The 20,238-nt window shown below is 43.0% G+C and overlaps 1 protein-coding gene across 4 annotated transcripts in view; it reads right to left on the reverse strand.

Moving 5' to 3' along the window:
- CARD19 (caspase recruitment domain family member 19) overlaps positions 1-18,134 on the reverse strand; it is a 40,397-nt gene extending 22,263 nt beyond the window's left edge. For 2 of the 4 annotated variants that reach the window (XM_063121263.1, XM_063121260.1), the window contains exon 1: positions 18,039-18,134. In XM_063121263.1, the coding sequence (XP_062977333.1) occupies positions 18,039-18,075 (37 nt within the window). In that variant the 5' untranslated portion in view covers positions 18,076-18,134. Of the gene's footprint in view, positions 1-11,879; positions 11,949-12,508; positions 12,694-18,038 lie in introns of those variants that run through there. The other 2 variants (XM_063121262.1, XM_063121261.1) reach the window with 2 other exon arrangements.
- Between the last annotated feature and the right edge of the window lie 2,104 nt (positions 18,135-20,238).

Genomic DNA, 20,238 nt, shown 5'->3' on the forward strand with positions numbered 1-20,238 from the left:
TGTAGCAGATGGAAGAGTAATACAGTCACGAACCCCACGAATGAAGCAGTCACAACCCCCAGGCATTCCTTGTGCATAAAACGTATTAGGCTCTATGTGTCCCTCCATTCCATTAAAACACCGAGGATGTCTTAGATTTATTAAAAGTGTATGCTTTTAAATAAATAAAATGTGCTCTTTCAATCTGATAAAATACCAGTGCCTTTTAAAATTCTTGTCAGTCAGTTTCATTGAAATATCTCTAGCCCTCCTTGCATATCTGTTTCCATAGTGGAGTCTAAGATAAGCCTGAATTCATTTCAGCATCTAGAGATTCTGAAGCCTGTGATCTGCCATAGTTATTGCTTCATGTGGGAATAAAGCTAGGGCTGGATTAAAAGATTATGGGCTGGATTTTTTTTTAAGAAAGCATTTTGTTGATGTTGATAGAGAGAACAGTTGTCAAAGCAAAAATATTTAAAAAATAAATAGCTGATCCACAGTGATGTTTAAGAATGAAATATTTTCTGTTTAGATGTTGGCATGGCGCATAAGTAGCGATACACAGGCGTCCCACTCTGAGAATAAACTACAATGGAATCCTGCGTAGATTCTGCATGCTATGCTATTATAATTATAATTAATCATCTACACGTAGGCATAGCAGGATTTGACAATTGTCTTGCTTGTTGTGATGTGAATTTCAGCATAGTCAATGACAAACATAGTTTTAATGGAGGCAGGTGGCACCCTGCAAAAGATGTATAAGGATGGGGTGACTTTGGATGAAAACATGAATACAGTGGTTTACAATTGTGTTCTGGAGAACATAAGAGTTCCTTGGATGTTTAAAGGGGGCTTCACATTGAGAGGGAGATCAGTAATGGCACACAGCTTTCCCTAAAAGACAGCTTGCTTACTACCATCAATCTTTCCCTAAAAGGTGCAGCTTCAAGGTGTGTCCTTAGCCATATCCTGTGTTCAAGTAGGGCAACTAGGCTTAGCCAGTGTTCTGCTTGAATTGTGTATCCTAGAACATGGCCCATTATTACTAGCATTACTGTTTTTTAAAAGTATGAGCCACCTTTTAGAGTAAACCTCCCTGAGACTGTGTACAGGTTAACCAGGAAGACATGTTGGGAGGGGATAACATCTCCCTCTTCATCCAACTAAGTGTTGGTGATGCCAGCCAGGTCAGTATGCTCTTCTGCAATCAGGTCAGAGACAACCCAGCTCTTTCTGGGAATCAGGCTTTCATAAACACCACCTCCTACTTGAAAGGCCTGCTTCCAAGGTTACTCAGGCTGTGTGTGTGTGTGTGTGTGTGTGTGTGTGTGTGTGCGTGCGTGCGTGCGTGCGTATGTGTGTGTGTGTGAGAGAGAGATGTGGGAAGGGGAACAGTTCAAAGATGTCTAAACTGCTGTCCCTACAAATGATATTGTAACACTTTCTGCCCTGCAATAGTCTTATAGTGACCCCACTTTCTTCTTGGCACCCCAACAGTCCTTCTAACCCACCTGAATACATACCAAGCTCTCCTCCTCCCAGCTGCCATGCTTCTCAAGATCCAGGCCCTAGCCTTGAGTCCTGCCTGAAGGGATGCCCTGGCCCTCAACTTGGTGTTTCCCTTTTGGAGGTGACCCTGCCAGGGACAACCCACTGCCCCAGGTTGCATTCTTCTTTCTAGGCCTGCCCCAAATACAATCCAGCAGAGGCTGAGTCTAGCTTGGCCCTGTCTAGGCAGGAGGCAGAGTTCTCTAGCCAGCAGAACTTCTAGCTGGCTTATTCATGAGGAGAGGGCAGCAGAGAAGCAGATGGAAGAAGCTCACTCACATTCTTCCTGGGCAGAGACCTTATGATGCACAGGCTAAACCCCCAACTGAGCCATCCTTCTCTCTGTGAAATTAAAACTGTGTGCAAGAGCTGGGACCTGCAGAGAAGAAGTTTGCTAAAAAAAACTCACAGCCTGTCTCATAATCCTGATAGTTCAGGATTCCAGCTCATGGAGACAACCTATGTGTATTCGGCAGACTTCACCTCTGAGGACATCGACTGAACAGGGCTCCAGTCAATATGGAAAGGGCTCCGAGAAGGCAGAAAGCTTCCACTACACCTATTCTGGTGTAGTGGTTAGAGAGATGGATTAGGATCAGGGAGACCCAGGTTCAAATGCCCAATCAACCTTTGAAGCTCACTGGGTGACCTTGAGCCGGTCACTCTCTCCTAGCCTAACCCATCTCACAGAGTTGTTGGGAATATAAAATGCAAGTTGGGAGGACCAGGTACACTGCTGTGAGCTCCTTGAAAGAAAAGCAAGATAAAAACATAATAAATAATATCAGGAGTGATGTTTTTGCCATATTCAAAATGAGACATTGGCAAGATCCCCAGGAAGATGTACGGGTAAGATAATGATAAATGTTAGAGCAGAAGGGGGGGAGGGTTTTTTGGGTTTTTTTAAGTAGATGTTGGTGATGGCACTGTAAAAATGGCAGCAGAAGCATCAAGAATGAATGAGATCCCTCCAGAATAAAAAGTGAATGCGTTAATCATCCAAGAAATACGCGAAGAGGAAAGGTCTTTGGCTCTGATCTAGGTATAATTTATACATAACTTAATAGTCTTTTGAAAAAGTACCCAGGCCAACTGTTTTCCATAAATATACCTTTATGTTAATGGATAAAAATAATGCTTTTGAATTGTGCTTGTCAGGATTTTGAGCTGACTGAATTTACAACAGAGTAGTGTATATGTGCAGTAGTTGTGATGGGAGTGAGGAGAGAGAAATAATGCATATATGGGAGGTGGGGCCAGAGGAATTTTCTCTTTACTGTACATAATGTTACCTCGCATTTGTTGTTGACTGAAGAAAATACTTAAAAAAAGAACCTTGCCTGAAATCCCAGGGTTTCATTATACATCACATAATTATACATCGCATCATTATCTGTACTGCCTAAAATATGGGACTTTTATGGGTCAGCACAAAGCTTCAGATAATGATAGCAATTGTTTGGGGGCGTAATTTAAAGAGCTGCAGCTATAGGCATGATTCCAGTTTTCCACAATGTGTTTTTTTAGAACAGACTATGGGGCTGGCTTCACCACACCACTGCCAAACCCCGTGGTATCACTGCTGCAAGGTAGTAGTGAACAATCTTGACATAGGGAGGCGGTGCGGGCTTTCCAGAGGCCCATCTTCTCCCCCTTGCCTGGCTTCCAGCGACCAATCCAAGGTTGCCTTCCACCATGGAACACCCCAAGCGCAGCACCGGAGCAAAGAGAGATGGCAGAAGAGCCATGCTGACCTCACTCCCACAGGAAAAGTTGAGGTAAGTCCCCAACGGTTTTCCTGCGCACCTTTGCCTCTCTGCCCCGTGGTGGCTCTGAATCAGCAACTGTGTCATATAACCAATGTAGCGCTGATTCAGAGCCACCACAAGGCAAAGGTGATGTTTAGACAGCCCCAAGTTGATGTAACTTCTTTTTGTTGCTAATAGGCTATTGTTAGTTGCATCGGTGACTTTCAGCAGTGGATATTGAGAGAACAATGCTTTGTATTTTTGTACACTTGCCTTGTATTCCTGTACATTTGCAGGGCAAGCCTATGCTTTATTTACTCAGAGGTATGTCCCAATGCACTGGATGGGGCATATAGGTAAGCTTTCCTAGGTCTGCCACTCTAGGCTTGGATCTAAAGAAGTATGCAACTACTTAAAAACACAAGAAAAGCTCTGCTGGATCAGACCAAAGCCTATCGAATCCAGCTTTCCATTGCCACAGTAGTCAACCAGATGCCTAAGGGAAGCCCACTGGCAGGACATGAGTGCAAGAAGAAATCAGGGAGGCATCCAAAGGAGAAAGTGTTAAAGTAATGTGTGACTTCAATTACCTTCTCATAAACTGGATACATTTGTGTTCCTTCCATGACAAAGTGGTAAAATTCCTGTAGACAGCTGATGCAGCAGCTGCCCAAATGTCTGAATGCAGCATGTTTTCCACAGGGTGGGTTATTGTGTTATCTGAACACAGCCAAGGCAACTTGTTAACCATGAAGTGCGGCTGAAGAACCCAACAACAAACCATGGATGACTAGTTCGAGAAAAAAAGCCACACTGCATGGTTAACTAGCCACCTGGCTGCGTTCAGACAACACTCAAAAGAACCACATTCAACCACTGAGTGTGGGTTAGCATGTTGTATGAACCCAATCATGTAGGCTTCCAAAATAATTTTGACAAAGACCCCTGACCCTCCCTCCCCCACCAAAGACGCCTGAGCAAACTTAGAAGTTATGAGGAGAGGTCCTCTTATAGTTCAGTAATTAGTTAAAGAACAAGATGCACAGAGTAGGAATAAATGGTCAGTTCTCACAATAGAAGGATGTAAACAATGATGTCTTCCAATGACCTGTATTGGGACTGGTGCTTTTTGTCTTGTTCATAAATGATCAGGAGTTAGGGGTGAGTGGTGAGGTGACCAAGTTGGCTGATGACACCCAATTATTTATGGTGGTTAAAACAAAAAGCAACAGTGAAGAGCTCCAAACCGATCTCTCCAAACTGAGAGAACAGGCTCTAAAAGGTGGTGTACACAATAAAATAGACTGATACAGTAATAAAACAGTATCAATTTCATCAAAACAACAAACACAGCAATACAAACATTTGGCCTAGACAGTACTAAATATCTTCAACAAAACATAATCAAGGGAAGGCTAGAGTAAACAAGGTTTTCATGGCCTTCTTAAATGCCTGCAATAACGGGGCCTGACAGATCCCCGATAGCTACTTATTCCAGTGGTTTGGGGCCACTGTGGAAAAGGCTCTCTCTTGTGTACTTGTGCATCTAAATGCCCTCAAAGGTGGACAAGTGAGAAGGGTCTCTGTTACTGATCTTAAAGTGTGGGCAGACTGCTATGAGTGAAGGTGGTTTTTCAAGTAATTTCTTCACACAGTGCATAGTTAAACTATGGAATTTTCTGGCACAAGATGTAGTGATGACCACCAATTTGGACGGCTTAAAAGTGGGGGGGGGTGTAGATTTATTCCTGCAGAAGGCTATCAATGACTGCTAATCCTGATGGCTATGTGCTGCCTCCAGTATCAGAGGCAGTAGGCCTACAGTATGTATACAAGTTGCTGGGGAACATGGGCTGGAGCATTGGTGGGGTGATTGGTTTCCTCCAGGACCGTGGCAGTGAACATCACCTCCCTGAATACTGTGGACCCAGTCCTGATCATGGCCCCCAGTGGCTGCTATTTAACTTAAAAATGAGATACATTAACTGCATTCATACAAGTACCATAACATGTATTTTGGTCCGACTGATTTCAGTGGCAGAATTAATCATGCACTTAACAGTCATCAACTGCAATCAATTGGTCTTAATACTGGCAGGATTGTGCCTACTATGCTTTTGAACTGGAACACTCATCTCCTGCTTGTGGTTCCTCATTGACAGCTGGTTGGCCACTGTGTGAACCGAATGCTGGACTAGATGGACCAGTTGTCTGATTCAGCATGGCTCTTCTTGTGTTCCAAACCATTTAATAGTCAAAAGCAGCACTTTAAATTGGGCTTGGAAATGCACTGGTAGCCATTGCAGCTGGCCCAGTATAGGCATGATATGACTGGACCGCTTCTTCACCCATATTATCCCCAAACAGCCTCCAAGCACTGGTTCAAGACTTCCAGAAGCTCCCTGGGATATGTAGATGGAAATGAGAAGTAAGAGCTGAGTATCATCCATATTGACAACACTTCAGTCCAAATCTCGGGATCACTTCCTCCAGTATCTCCAAGTTCTCAAAGAGCCATTACTTATTACAATTATTCTGGGAGATTTTTATGAATACTTTTTGGAGGTCCTATTGAAAATCACTCTAAGAGAAAGGACGTAGAATCTGAAGGCAATGACATGTTAAAAGCAGAACAGCAGAATCTCTTTTTTGAGGCCATCCCATATCCTTTTTATTGTAGGGATCTCTAAATTTTGAAGCACTGGTTAGGAAACCAGTGCAGCAATAAAAGTATCAAACTGCAATTGTTCTGAGGTCAGATTAAAGCATGGTTTCCTTTTTTAGTGGATAGGATTTGAAGGTAGATATATAGAATTTGAGCACTCCCAACAGTTTTTTGATATGTATTTACACTTAAAGATAGTACAGATATAATATTGATTAATCTCCTAAGTTTGAAAAGGAAATCAAGAGTACTCGCCTTCCTCCTGCAATGCTAACCATGGCTGGCTCTAAAAAGAGAAGAAACGGGTGAGTTCACATGCCAGAGTCAGGGTAGGGTGGAAGTACTGGGCCTTACAATTGGCACTTTACTAGATTTGGATTGTATTTCAAAATATCAAATGTTACAGCAGCACATTAGTCACTCTGCTGCAATGTTATCAATGTAAAATGTCAAAGTTTTGCACACACACACGCACAAAATTTACATCATCATTTTGAAGATTTAAATGTAAGTATGGAAATCTGATGAGGAATGCAATTACTTTCATTGTTTAAAGTAAAAAAAAATACTTTAGACCTTATGCCTGCCACTTTTGCATATATTTTTATTGAATAATGTGTGGTCAGAGCAGTTGTAGACATGTCTCTACCATCTACGAGCATTAGATAATTACTATCTTCCCTTAAAATTCATCTTTGCATAATGATTATGCACATATGTCTTTCATCTTTCAACCAGTCCGCTTGTCCAGGAGCCAAGCACATTGCTCTAACAGTGCAATCCTACTCAAAAATAATTCCCAGATAAATCTTTATAATAGAAGATTGCAGCCTGGATGTACAGATGAGGCAAGGACAGTGGGCAGAACTGTATGCTGCATAACTGAGACAAAAAAGAATGCCTGAACTAAATATATGATTTTTTTTTTCTTGTTAGTGGCTTCTTCTAAAAACCCATGGTTTGATCTTGACCAGGTGTCCAAAATCTCAGGCTTGGGGGCGAAATATTGGCCCTCCTGGAGTCGCAATACAGCCCTCCAGGGTTACCCACACAGTCATGGACCCTTCCCTTTGCCCGACTCCCCTTTTTCCCCCAACCCCCTCAACTTGGTGCCATTTTTTCCTCATTCTAAAGGGTTGGAATGTCTCTTCTTAGTTATCAGCAATAAGAGTTTGAAGTTACGATATGCTTAGTTGGGTTTTTTGTGTGTGTGTTTTGGCCTCATTCTTTTGCCCTTTGCCCCACCCACCACTGGAAGACAAACCCCCATAGCTCCGAAAATGGAACCTGGTCCTTGGTTTGAAAAAGGTTCAATACCTCTGCTATAGGCTGAAGGCCAAAGCAGACATGTTCAATGGTTGTCCTTTAAATAGCAGCCACCAGGGTGGGGAGGGATGTAAACAGGCTTGTTTAATCCTCCCCTTCCCCTGCTCTGTGGTCTTGCTGAAAATCAACCCTCCTCCGCCAAAGTCCCAGGAAGTAAACTTCTATTGGCCTTCTGGGGAATCACCTCTCACCCCTCTGGCCAAGCAGCTAAAGAACAAAAACCAGGTCCTGTCTCCTTTGGCTCTGAGAAGCATTCCTGACACATCTATGTGCATCTTATTCTGACACAGTAGCTTTACCACCACTGTCCCACAAGCCACTTGCAGCCAGGATGAGGGAGTGGCTTGCAGTAAGTACATTGGGAGGAACTACTTTTAATCTTTGTAAACCGCCCAGAGAGCTTCAGCTATGGGGCAGTATATAAATGTAAATAATAATAATAATAATGTCAGAACCAACAGAAGAAGCCTGATTACATGCGCACCCACATACACTGTCTTGCTAGTCTGCCACCTACAACAGCTGGTGTAGCATAGTAGTTAAGGGTGTGAGCTATGAAGACCCTAGTTCAAATCTTATTTCAGCCTTGAAATTCCTAGCTGGCGTTTGGCACCTTGCACCCTCAATGTCCATCTCCAATATTGGGATGATATCCAGTGTGGTGTAGATAAGAGTTTCAGATGACGAGAGGGACAGGACATCTGGGTTCAGATTTGGATTCAGCTGTAAAGCTCATTGAGCAACCTTAAGTTAGTCAGCATTTCTCAGCCTAGCCTACTTCATAGGGTTGTTTTGAGTATAAATATAGAAATGGGGAGAACCAAGCGGACGACATGACAGAGCCCAGGCAGGTAATTAGGGAAATACTGTATGGTATGCACAAGGGATTGTTTTGATCATGCAAACCAGATCTTAGCCTGGTCATGCTGTAACTCACCTACCCCAACTATTGCTAAGTGCAATTAGCAGCACTAGTAGCTATCGGAAGTTGTTTGGAAACTTGGGTCTTTAACATTGAAACCTGTGATTTCCCACGCGAATTAAACAGTTGGAACTCCCCTTTTTCATGCTTATCATGCAGTGAACAGGGTAAGTGTTCAGGGTAAACACCTGAGCAAAAGCATAAAGGTGTAAAATAGCTCTCCAACTTTCATTGACTCCGTGGCTTCCTTACTCTGAGGCTTTTAAAAAATAATAAATAGCAGAAATCTGTCCTCAGAGATATAGCGCAAGACCCCAGAATGGCCTCACATAAAGAAACAGCTGGCAAATGCTGATAAGTTTTAGTCCCCAGTGATCTAAGCTGGATTTGCCCTGTAAGCGAAAGGCCCCAGGTCCGCCAATCAGCTATGTGAATCATGCAGGCATTAGCTCAAGAAAATTCTGGCTCTATAGACCAGCATTTAGAAATAAAAAGCTACACATGGGTAACAAAAATCAGCAAATGATTTCTTTATATAGCAAAAGCAGTCAATCCCTTCAGAATAGCAGTCAAAAGCGCTTGACTGATCTGTCCTGGAGTAGCAGCTGCCTTATGCCTACGGAACTTTTGTATCACTTTCAGACAAATGTTAAAATAAATGTTTCTATTTGAAGCATGTTATGTAGGGATTCTCCTGCATGAACCACGCAAATAACACAGCTATTTTGGGAAAAGGAGTTAACATGTAGTCTATTATATTAACTTGGCTGATAGTAAAAGTTGCTCAGTGCTGTTCAGATACTGCTCGTTAGGCAGTATTGTGCAATTATTTATTTAGTTATTATTGCATTTATATACCGCCTTTTTTCCTCCAAGGAACCCAAGGCGGTGTGTACATAATCCTCCTCCTCTCCATTTTATCCCCACAACAATAACCCTGCGAGGTAGGTTGGGCTGAGAATCTGTGACTGGCCCAAAAATCACCCAGTGGGTTTCCATGGCCAAGTGGGAACTAGAACCCAGATCTCCCAATTCCCAGTCCAACACTTTAGCCACTACACCACACTGGCTCTGTGTGAATTTTAGAGGAGCACAATGTAGTGATCTTGCTGTGCTATTTGGGGGAGCAATCCTATACCTCCTAGACAGTGTCTGGGGGATCATAGGATAGTTCGGATTCCTGGATCCGAGATGAGAGTCAGCGTTCTGACCTCAGATCAAGGAGTCCAAGCTAAAGCCGGTGTGGAGCTTGCAGTGACCTCGGAGAGAATGGAAAGGGGGCGGTTCTGTGGGTGTGGTGGAGAGGGGCCTGGGGAAGCAGAAATACAAGCTATCCTCCCCAGCCTTCCTTCCCGCCCCTTCTGCAGAGCCTTAACTAGATGGCCCAAACCACCTGTCTAGCAAAAATGCAGAGCAAGAGAAGCATGGAGGTACCAAGCACCTCCACACTCCTCCTGCTCTGCACAGCATGTCTGTTAGCCTCTGAGTTCGGAGACTGATGGGCATCCGGATAGGATCGCGCCCTCCCAAGATCAACGCTGTAGAATCACTGCCATCTCTTTAGTTGTGTTACAGCTACTAGCTATGTAAGCAACCCAGCAGAAATTAACAAACAAAAAGCATAATTCCATTAAAAAGCCAACTGATCCTGCCAATGCTAATCAGTTTCAGCCATGGCTCAACTGGCTACTTGCAACCCAGCAATATATTGCTCTTCAGACAGAGCCCCAATAGCACACCCTGTTACAGGTGTAATTTAAAAGTTGTATAGAGGGGATTTTGGGAAGTGCAGCAAGAAATGCTATACCTGCCAAAATACCCACTTCTATACAACTTTAGAAGAAATAGAAAGGGTCTTCACCTGGGACTGGAAATACAATAACATCAGGTGAGCCCCTCTGGAGAACATTCCATAAACAGGGTGCCACCACGGAAAAGGCCTTCTCTCCTGCAGCCACACACCTTCTCTCATTTGGCACTTGGAGGAGGGCCTCAGAATAGCCACTATTTTAGGTCTCTTCCCACCTCTTTGTGGAAATATAAAAGCTCTTTTCCCTTCTTTTGATATGCTGTAACTATCCACTGCAGCACAGCTCCTCTTGCACTGCCAAGGTAACCAAAGCTTAGTCCATACTAAGCTTCTTCCTAATCATGCCATCATTGCCCTAGTTTCCAGGAAGGAAGTGTGGACTTCCCACAATACTTTGATCAAAAGTATTTCTCCTTCCTCAGCTGTCACTATCAGCAGCCATTCCAGCAGGCTGCAGTAAGCGGGAGGAGCAGGGCCATTCCACCTGCCCTGCTGAAAGTCATAATTCCCCCCCCCTTCCCTCCCCATTCCTTTTTCTTTGTGTGTCATGTCGTTTTAGATTGAAAGCTTGCAGGCAGGGACTGTCTTGTTTTCCTGATTTTATGTAAGCCGCTCTGAGAGTCTTTTTGGCTGAGGAGGTGAATAAAAATACTTTAAATAAATGTATTTATTTTATTTATTTGAAAATAAGTGGATGCCTGCATCCCTATATCTACATTTCTTCTCCTCTCCCTGGTTTTAGAGGCACCTGGACATTGCCAGCATCAGCCTTTCCAGCCCATTTCTGCCAGCCAGCCAGCCATGCCGCATGGTCCATCTCCGAGGCACCTTCCATTTGTGAATCTCTGCAGCAGCGAAAGCCATGTCTACTGTTGCCATCAAGGGAACAGAAACAAAAGTGAAAGAAGAAAGTGGGAAACAGAGCGGTGCAAAGAGATGGGTGGGGAAAGAGAGAGAAAAGGGATAATAGATGAGGGTGCAAGGATAAGAAACAAGGACTACTATAGAAAGGGGAGAGAGAAGGTGGGATGACCAGAGATGGGGCCGCTGATAGTCAATTGTGCAGAGAGGAGGGCGCGTTTGTGCTATGATGCGGAGAGATAAAAGAAGGGATAGTGAACTAACTGGGATCCAAAGGGAACCTATAGTTATATAGAGAAAAAAGACTATGGGGTACAGAGAGAAAAGCACCATGTACATTGATGGTGCTATATAAATAATAATAATAATAATAATAATAATAATAATAAAAAAGGGGAGTTGGTAGAAATAGATCTAAAAAGAGAACACTGAATTAGAACTGTTGCAAAATGCTGTTCTGTATTTAAGGCAGTGACACTCCAGTTAATAAAAATGGAAGAGTGGCCCTCGGAGAGACTTGAGTTGGGCCTCCCACTTCTAGGCAAATACTGCAAAGAGAAATATTTGTTGAAGTCTGTTCTGGGTAGGGATGGGGAGTATAAATGATTAGTAGTTCCAGTTAAAGCAATAACGTTAACAAACCAAAAAAGCCAAGGAGAGAATATATGTTTTGATTCTTTGCAGGATAAGCTCTTTTTCTTATAATGCACAGAACGGTGTTATTTCTATATTAATAGTTCCCCAAGTAGTAGTTGCAATAAAGCATCTGTTAGTTTTACCCTACCCAGTGCCTGTTTACCCTACCCTGTGCCTGTTTGCTTTCTCTTCCCCTCCTTATTGTTTTAGTATGGTTTTATAAGAATGTAAGCCTATGCAGCAGGGTCTTGCTATTTACTGTTTTACTCTGTACAGCACCATGTACATTGATGGTGCTATATAAATAAATAAATAAATAAATAAATAATAATAATAATCAGTACTACACTGAGACTGACTCAGTTACCAATGACTCACACAAATAAACTTCCTCAGTTGACATAATTAATTCCATCTTTTAAAACTGGAGCACTTAAAGTGGTCGTCATTATGATGATGATGATGATGATGATGTATTATAATGTATTGTGCTGATAAAAAGAGAACGCAAAAGTTTTTAATGTAGATGAAAAGCGAATCGCGGCAACAAACTGGGAAAAAACCCTAAAAACATGTGATCAAAGGTATAAAAAGGAAACAATAACTGATTTAGATAACAAAAAGAAAGGAATCCCGCCATGCTCCCACTTGCCTGGGAGTAAGACCTGTAGAAGTTAATGGGAACTCACTTCCATGTAAACGCACATGCACAGAGGATGGCGAGCCACGTTTTTGCAAGCCTTTATACACTGCATACTACGGGGCTGACTTCCGAGGACGCACGAAGCCGAGGAAGCCCCGGCCAGCGCCTATCACGCAAGCTGACAAAGCCTCGGAACCTGGGGCGGGGGGCGAAGCGCTGGCTCGCTCCGCACTGGGGCTTCTCCCTTCTTGCCTGCCGTGGGCAGTTGCGGCTGCCCGGCTCTCGGCGCCCCCTGCAGCCGAGACTTGGCGTGGCCCGCCGTCCCTTCCCTCCGTTCGCCCCGCCGGGAGAGGCGCGTACTAACCTGGCATCATGGCGGCAAGCGGGGCGAAAACCCGGCCTCTGGCGACGTTTGGAAACTTCCCTGCACCGCTGCAGCTGCCAGTCCCGCCCCGTGCGAGCTCTGACAGGGCCCTGTCTTACTCCTTCCTTGGCAGGCAGGAGGCCCTCCGGCTGCGCGGCTCAAGTTACAGGCAGGCCTCGTCATCCGCGCGGCTCTCCCGCAAGACTGCCAAAAGCACTGGCGCAGAAGCAGGAGGCAGGCTAGAAGTTACTCCGAACTGACGCTGGCCAAATGTTTCGCGCCGGGTTTCCTTCGCGCTTGCAACCCGTTGGATTCGCAGTGTCAATATCGAGACCTTCATACAACTGGTGCTGCGAGGAATTGTGAGACGCTGGACTTAAGGGTCTTATGGGGGCCTCCTTTAGACAGCAAGGTGTGTCCATGTCTAGATTGGATTGTGACTCCTTGGGTGGAGTGGGATGGAATCATCCTGTTCTCTGTCAAATGTTTTTGGAAGCAGTTCCACTCATCTGTAATCATCACTTATTTACGGTCTGGATTTAGCTTCAGTGTGTTCACTCCCATTCAGTCAATAATGGTCAATCCCAAGCCATGGTCTGGAAAGCACTTGATGTTACAACCTTACCAAAGTTAAGTAGAGCCAGGTGAGATCAGTGTGAGACCAGTGTCAGGAGACTGCTTTGGAATTCTGTGCCTTGAGTATCCCATGAGAGAAGAAAGATGGGATATGAATGCAATGAATTATAAAATACCAGGGTTTAGGCACAGACTCACGGTCCCCATCACTAGGGCCATTTGCATTACACAGTAAACCCACAGTAAGACTGTGTTGTGTGTAGCTGCCGTTTGTAGGGTTTGTGCGGCAGACAACCCCCACTTGGGCACTGTCATGTTATACAAACCTGGCAATTGTGGGTTGTGCAAGGATTAAACAACCATGGTTTGTTTTAGGGTTATGCGAGGGTTGTTTAACCCTCACATAACCTATGCTCATCTGGTTCGCATGACATAAGCCCCTGCATGGGGTTTCATATGCAGCCTGGCTCTCACAGACCCCACAGTCCTTCATGGGTTAAACAGCCCACGACGAGTCATGCCATGTCGTTCGAACCTGGTTACTGTGACTGGAACTAACGAAGAAGACCAATGGAGTTGGAAGTCAGAACATTCAAAATGGCTGGACTGTTGTCCTTAGCAGCAGCTGCATATAAGTTATATGCAATTGCATATAAATGTTAACCATTGGTAACAAGATGGAGCCTTGCAAGACCCTGTAATAGGACAACTTTCACAGAGCAGAACAGCAATCTTCCACTATGACCTTCTGGTACCACTCTGAGAGAAACAGAATCACAATAGTCGTCTATGGCCTTAGCTAGACCTAAGGTTTATTCCGGGATCGTCCCGGGGTCATCCTTGTTCATGTAAACGACACACAGGGGATCCCGGGAGCAGGCAGTGATGATCCCGGGATAAACCTTAGGTGTAGCTAAGGCCTCTGTGGTAAATGCAAGCTTACACTGCATTCCTCCTACCACATAGAAATGGAGTAGTGTGCTAGACCATGGTAAATTCAGCTTCATCATATGGCTAGTTATTAGATGTCACACCATGGAAGAACGTGTGACTAAATTTTGGGAATCAGCATATATATGAAAATGGGAAATCTAACTCTGACCAGAAACATGACTGTGCCTAAGCAGTATGACCCCTTCATTCAAAGGCATAATCCTGCAATATTTGCCTTGTGAAATGTGCCTCTCATGGGATCACCTCTCATGTAGTGTCCCAGCTGCCACCGCCCCAGCATACATTTCCTACCCTATCCTCACTATTACTTTAAAAAGGTCTGTCACGTTTTCCTCATTTTTCTCCTCCTCAATATTTTATATGTTAAGCGATCCAAAGGGAGAGGCAGGTAAGAAGAAATAATAATAATAATAATAATAATAATAATAATAATAATAATAATGATGGTGAACAGTTACTGCTGTATTCTGTTCACCACCAACTAGGCTGCAAACAGTGTAGATAATACACAGAATGCATATTGTATAGCAAAGGTGTAGAACCTCAGTCCCAGGGGCCAAATACAGCCCTCCATATGTCCCAGTCCCGCCCTCCAGCATTACCCAGAAGCCCATGCCCCAATCCCCTATCACCATCGCCTTCTCCCAACCACAGGTGGTTTGGCGGGTTTTCTGGCTTTGGTGCAGTTTTTTCTCCATTCTAAGTCTTAGTTACTGGGAGTGGGAGCTTTAAGCTAACCCCTTTTGCCCCTCATACCACTGGAATGTGCCCCCTGAGAACTTACCTGAAATTGAATTTGGCCTTCAATTGCACTCCTGGTGTATAAGATACACAGGAAGAAAATCTCATTGAACTTAAAGGACTTACTTCTGAGTAGCTGTGTATAGGGTTTTCTAGTAAAACACATTTTCGGAAGGCATATGATTTCTTTTTAATGAAGTCATCATTCCAGCTGTAATGGGTTACATTTGCAAAGTAATTAATTTGAAGTGTTGGGGTAGAATTTTGTCTTTCATTTGATATTGTTGTTATAAGCATTTCCAATTCCCTTTATTATCCTGTGAACTGAAATATTCTAATTCATAATTCTAATTCTGAACTATAAATAAAAGTTGGTGGCAAACTTAATTTGCTTTATAGTTTGAACTTTGAATATAAATTTAGACTTACAAAATTAATTGCCACTTTTGGAAACAATTAATTGTGCAATTTCTAATAACATAATTTATTTTTTCACATAATTTAAGTGTCTCAAATATTTTTACTGCATTTTTGCTAATTTGCATATGTAATTTATTATTTGCATGCACTATTTAATTTAATAGTGCAGTTATAAACATGAACTCATCCATCTGTGTGCAAGTAGGAGATGGAATACATTTTTGACAGGTAGTTTTTTGTAATCTAAAATAAATACTGACCTGTCTATGTTTTGATGCTGTAATTCTATTCACATTTACTTCAAAGTAAACTCTTATTATCTAATGTCATGAACAAGTAAATACATTTATGATCTAATAGTAATGTCTTTTGAACTACTTTATACTCTCAAGATCAGGGGAGGTGATCTGTGTGGCTCTGTGTGCATATTTTTGAGGGAGCATTGAAGAGGCCTTGGGGAGCCAGAGATTGTGCACCTCTGAACTAGAGATATGGATGTTCTGCACACTTAGGGCCTTGACCTGGAATACAACACGTGTTTGGGGTGCATACTTGATTCAGTTAATAAAAAGTTAGTATCTAAAAACCTGATATTGAACAGGTAGTCAGACCCATGTTCTGTCAAGCCAAAATGATCTGTCGACTTTAACATGGTAGGCATCCTTGGGTATGTCCCTAATTTACTAGCTTACCATATTTATATCCCAGCTTTCCTCCAAGAAACCCAAGCCAGCATAGATGGTTTCCACTCCTCACACACACACACACACTGTTCAAAACACATCTGTGAGGTAGGTGAGGCTAAGAGAGATGGCTGGCCCAAGGTCAGTGAGTGTCATGGCTGAGTGGGAACAGAGCATTTCTACATGAGCGATTTATTGCACATTTGTGATTGGCCACTCATGGAAGTTTGCAGGTCCTTTAGATGATGATGTCTTTCCCTTATGCTGCTTTAAAATAACAGAGAGATAATCAGCTATTTAAAAAATGTGCAAAATTGGCCCTGTGCAAAGCTGGCGGTGCGCTATAATTCCACTGCTAGATAGCATCGTTTCATTGAAGTGAATGGAGCACACAGAGAAAGGAAGTATTCTATACAAAAACCATGTGGATGTCTGTGTAATGGTGTCAGTTGTAATCCCCAGAAAGCAAGCAGAAGCAGGAAGCCCCGGTAAGGAAGTGGGATTTTTTAAAATGTAGAGAAGCTCTGAGTCTTCCCAGTCCTGGTCTGGCACTCTAACCATTGCACCACAGTTTTGTTTGGAGATGTGCATCGCTTCTTTACACTGGTGTAAATGTACCGGCTGTCTGCCTTCATAAAGCATGACCTGGCTCAGAATGCAGATTTGAACCTCAGCTTAAAGTGCCCAAACACAAAACAGTCACAACTGCACAGCACTGAATATGTTTTCAAATATAAGCAAATACGATACTTGAATTTCATATGTGAAAAGAAACCATGCATTTTGTGCTAAATACCTAATCAGCTTCATGGATATTTGGGCTTGCTTCCACCATCACATATCCTGAGAAAACAGCCCCTTAACTCCTTTCGCTCTTGAATATTTGTTCACGTGCAGGAAAACAAAATGAATTACAGGCAAGTACCAGAACTATTCAGGAGTTTGTTCTTCATCCTTGGGGTAACTGACCATGCAAACAATGCCAGGTTTAGTATCTCAGATAGACTGAGCGGAGTGGAGTCCACAATTCAAATGTCAGTTTTAAAACTATGGAAGATGCGAGCAAATAGATTTCTGATATGCCCACATTTCACAGATATTCTCAGAGCACCCGGGTAGGGGCCTTGTGCAGTCCCTGTGCTGAGTTCTTAATGTCACTGATGTGGGCATAAATCACAGATGTGAGAAAGCAGTGGAAAGGATGAGAGGAGGCATGATTCAGCAGACAATTTTGGAGTCGTCTGCCTTTGCAAATGAATTGACTGCGGGCGGGACTGGTACGGGTGGGGCTAGCATAGCCGCTCTCTCATTTTGTCACCCTGTATGTTGGCAAAACAACGCTAGTCTAGAAGCAAACAACTGCAACGTTCAAGAGACAGACTTCACTAGCAAATGTTGAAAATCATTATAACAGCAAGCAAGAAGTTGCAGCAAAGTAATCATATGATTTCCATCTTGGTAAACAAATCTACAATATGACTGTTCATTTGGAATATCAACCATAAACTAGTTATATCTAAAGCACCCTCTGTATTTGAGATTATAGAAACAGATCCTTAAAGATTGAAGTATCTAAGGAGTTGTGTTGTCCAAAACTCTTTCACAAGATAGGAGTATTAATGTCAATAGAAAGTACACTTTTTTCCTGGAGCTATAGTTGTCTTCATTGTTTTCATTTCCAGCATGAAACAGGTACACACACACACACACTCAAAATAATTCCCAGTGTTTCCTTCCCCACAACCCCTTTGATGGCATCAGCCACAGTAGCAATTCTGGGAGAAAGTATTTTGGATTGGCAAATTTAAAACTATTGGGAAAATAAATACCCAATAAGATTATTTTCAGTTGAAAGGGGTTGGTATGGATACTGTCTCCCTCTCATCCTTGCAACACAGACAGATTTCTTTGTTTAAGATGATAAACGGGAAGAGAGAAATACCCCAGCAACAAGAATGCAAAACAGATTTACAAAAAGGAAGTCTTAGGGTGAATCAAATTTGCAGCCGCTCCCTCCCCCCCACTCCACCCCACGCCCAAAGCCATTAACTGCCTGTCTGGTTCCTTAAGCAAAGCTTTAGTTATTACATTTGAAAAATCTCTTTGAGAAGCTCAGTTTGACAACACGTTCTTCTGGAAAAGAATCTTCTACTTACACGTTCTGAAGAGCATTGCACATGGAGTTGACAGCATTTCTTGCTACAGTTGGAAGAAATCCATGAAATATGGCAAGTTGGAAAATTGTCCCCTTAAGTTGTTGTCAGGAACGGAAGTTTAGTGACGAGTTTGTGGAAAAGTGAAAGTAAAATCCCCGAGCCACCTTAAGGCTTTGGCCAGCAGAGGTCTTCATTGTGCCCTTGAAAAACAAGCACATGCCTGCTCTGTTCCCATGGGGAGGAAAAGTCAATGTCACCCGATTGTATTATTTGTCCTTTAATTTCCAAGTAGTGAGACGCCTACAGCAAAGCTATCAAATATGTATGGAAATAAAATAATTTCTATTGAACTTTCCCATCCTGATCTAACATTTGTTCCACCACAGCATAAATAGTTAAAATGGGATATACTGGCAGACATTATTGCACTATTAATATTTTGTTATACACACAGTGACGGTTTGTTTATTTATTTATTTATTTATTTAGAGTATTTATATACTACTCCCCATTGAAAAATTTCAGAGCGGTGTACAAGATAAAATGAAAATAAAAACAGAATAAAACAGTTAAAACAAAATTTAAAAGAAGCAAAAACAGAGATCCGAGGCTGCATATTAAGGAAAGTCTTCTTGGAATAAGGATGTTTTCAGGAGGCGCCGAAAGGAGTACAAGGTTGCAGCTTGCCTGCCCTCCAGAGGCAGGGAATTCCACAGGAGGGGCGCCACCACGCTGAAGGCTCTTCCCCTGGTGGATTCCAATCGGAGGATGGATTTATGTGGAACCACCAGGAGCAGGCCCTCGGATGACCTCAGTGACCAGGCAGGTTGGTAGGGGAGAAGGCGCTCTCTCAGGTATCCTGGTCCCAAGTTGTTTAGGGCTTTGTACACAAGTACAAAGGTTTCACACACACACACACACACACACACACACACACACACACACACACACGTGTGAACGGACCCAGTTTCTCACAGGTTGGAATAGCCCTTAGTTTGATACAATTTGAGGAAGGGATCTGCTCACTCCATTCTCCTGAGGGTGGGCTGCCCCACAGCAGGGGCAGAGAGCAGCCTATTAGACTCCCCCTCCCCTCAGTGGTTTCAAACCGCATTGGCTGTAAAACTATGTACTTGTTTGGAAGGTCTGCCACCCCCGTGACTGAAGATGGTACTCCAGGTTTCAAACACAGACATGCATTTAAATTCATTAAAATTAATGTGTTTCAAAAACCAAATCACCTGAGTTGTACATCCTTAGAGTCCCCTTAGTATGCGTGCCAAATTTCAGGTGTCTAGGATTCATGGTCTTGGCACTGACAGACAAACAGGCTTATATCCTCTTTCATTATTATAGATAGGAAATGTTTTATGATCTTTCCACAGCATAGTCCCTTTCATATCAAGAGCAAGGCTGCAGTGTTTAATATTACTCAGTCTTTGTATTATTCAAACTATTCATTTTTAAAATCATCTAAAGAGGCACCCCGACTGCAAAACTTTTAAAAAATATAGTTTTAATACAAGTATGTATTCAAACTGCAGATGGCAAGCACCATATATTTTTTTTTAAAAAACCCTCCCTTTTATCTGACAATACAAAGACGGAATGCTTCTAGTAAGAATATGCCCACTCCAACACATGTACACATCACCTGAAAATAAATAACATAGGCATCTTGCTTCAGAAATATTGTTTTACTCATAGACAAAATTAACTAATAGTTCAAATGTTTAACCAACTAAAATCTGTATGATTAATTGCAAAGCAATCCAAGCCCCAATCAAAGGCCAGCTGAAGGGTCACTAGATGCTGGTCCTCTGGGAAGATGGCATTCCCACCCCAGAGGTACCCTGGTAAATACAATTTACTTCTGAGTAGACATGTATAAGACTGTACAGTAAATGTATGTCATGGCTGGGGGACAACCTTGCAGGGCCATGGTTGGGCATCAGCCAAGGTCCCACACTCAAGCACCCACTGACAGTTGTCTTTCCTCCTCTTGACCATTGCAACCTGCTTGTTCACCTGATGGTAGTGAGAAAGAGCAGCAGGTGATGAAACTGCCTGCTTGCTCACTGGCTCTTTGTCTGTCAAGCAAGCAAGTAGCAATGATGAGAAGGAGGAAGAGCGATAGCAGTTCGAACGTAGACTCACTGAGGGAGGTGGCCCACTGAGGGTGTCTTACCCTAGGCCCCTC

This window comes from Elgaria multicarinata, chromosome 3, assembly GCF_023053635.1.
Source record: "Elgaria multicarinata webbii isolate HBS135686 ecotype San Diego chromosome 3, rElgMul1.1.pri, whole genome shotgun sequence".
Classification (NCBI taxonomy): Eukaryota; Metazoa; Chordata; class Lepidosauria; order Squamata; family Anguidae; genus Elgaria; species Elgaria multicarinata.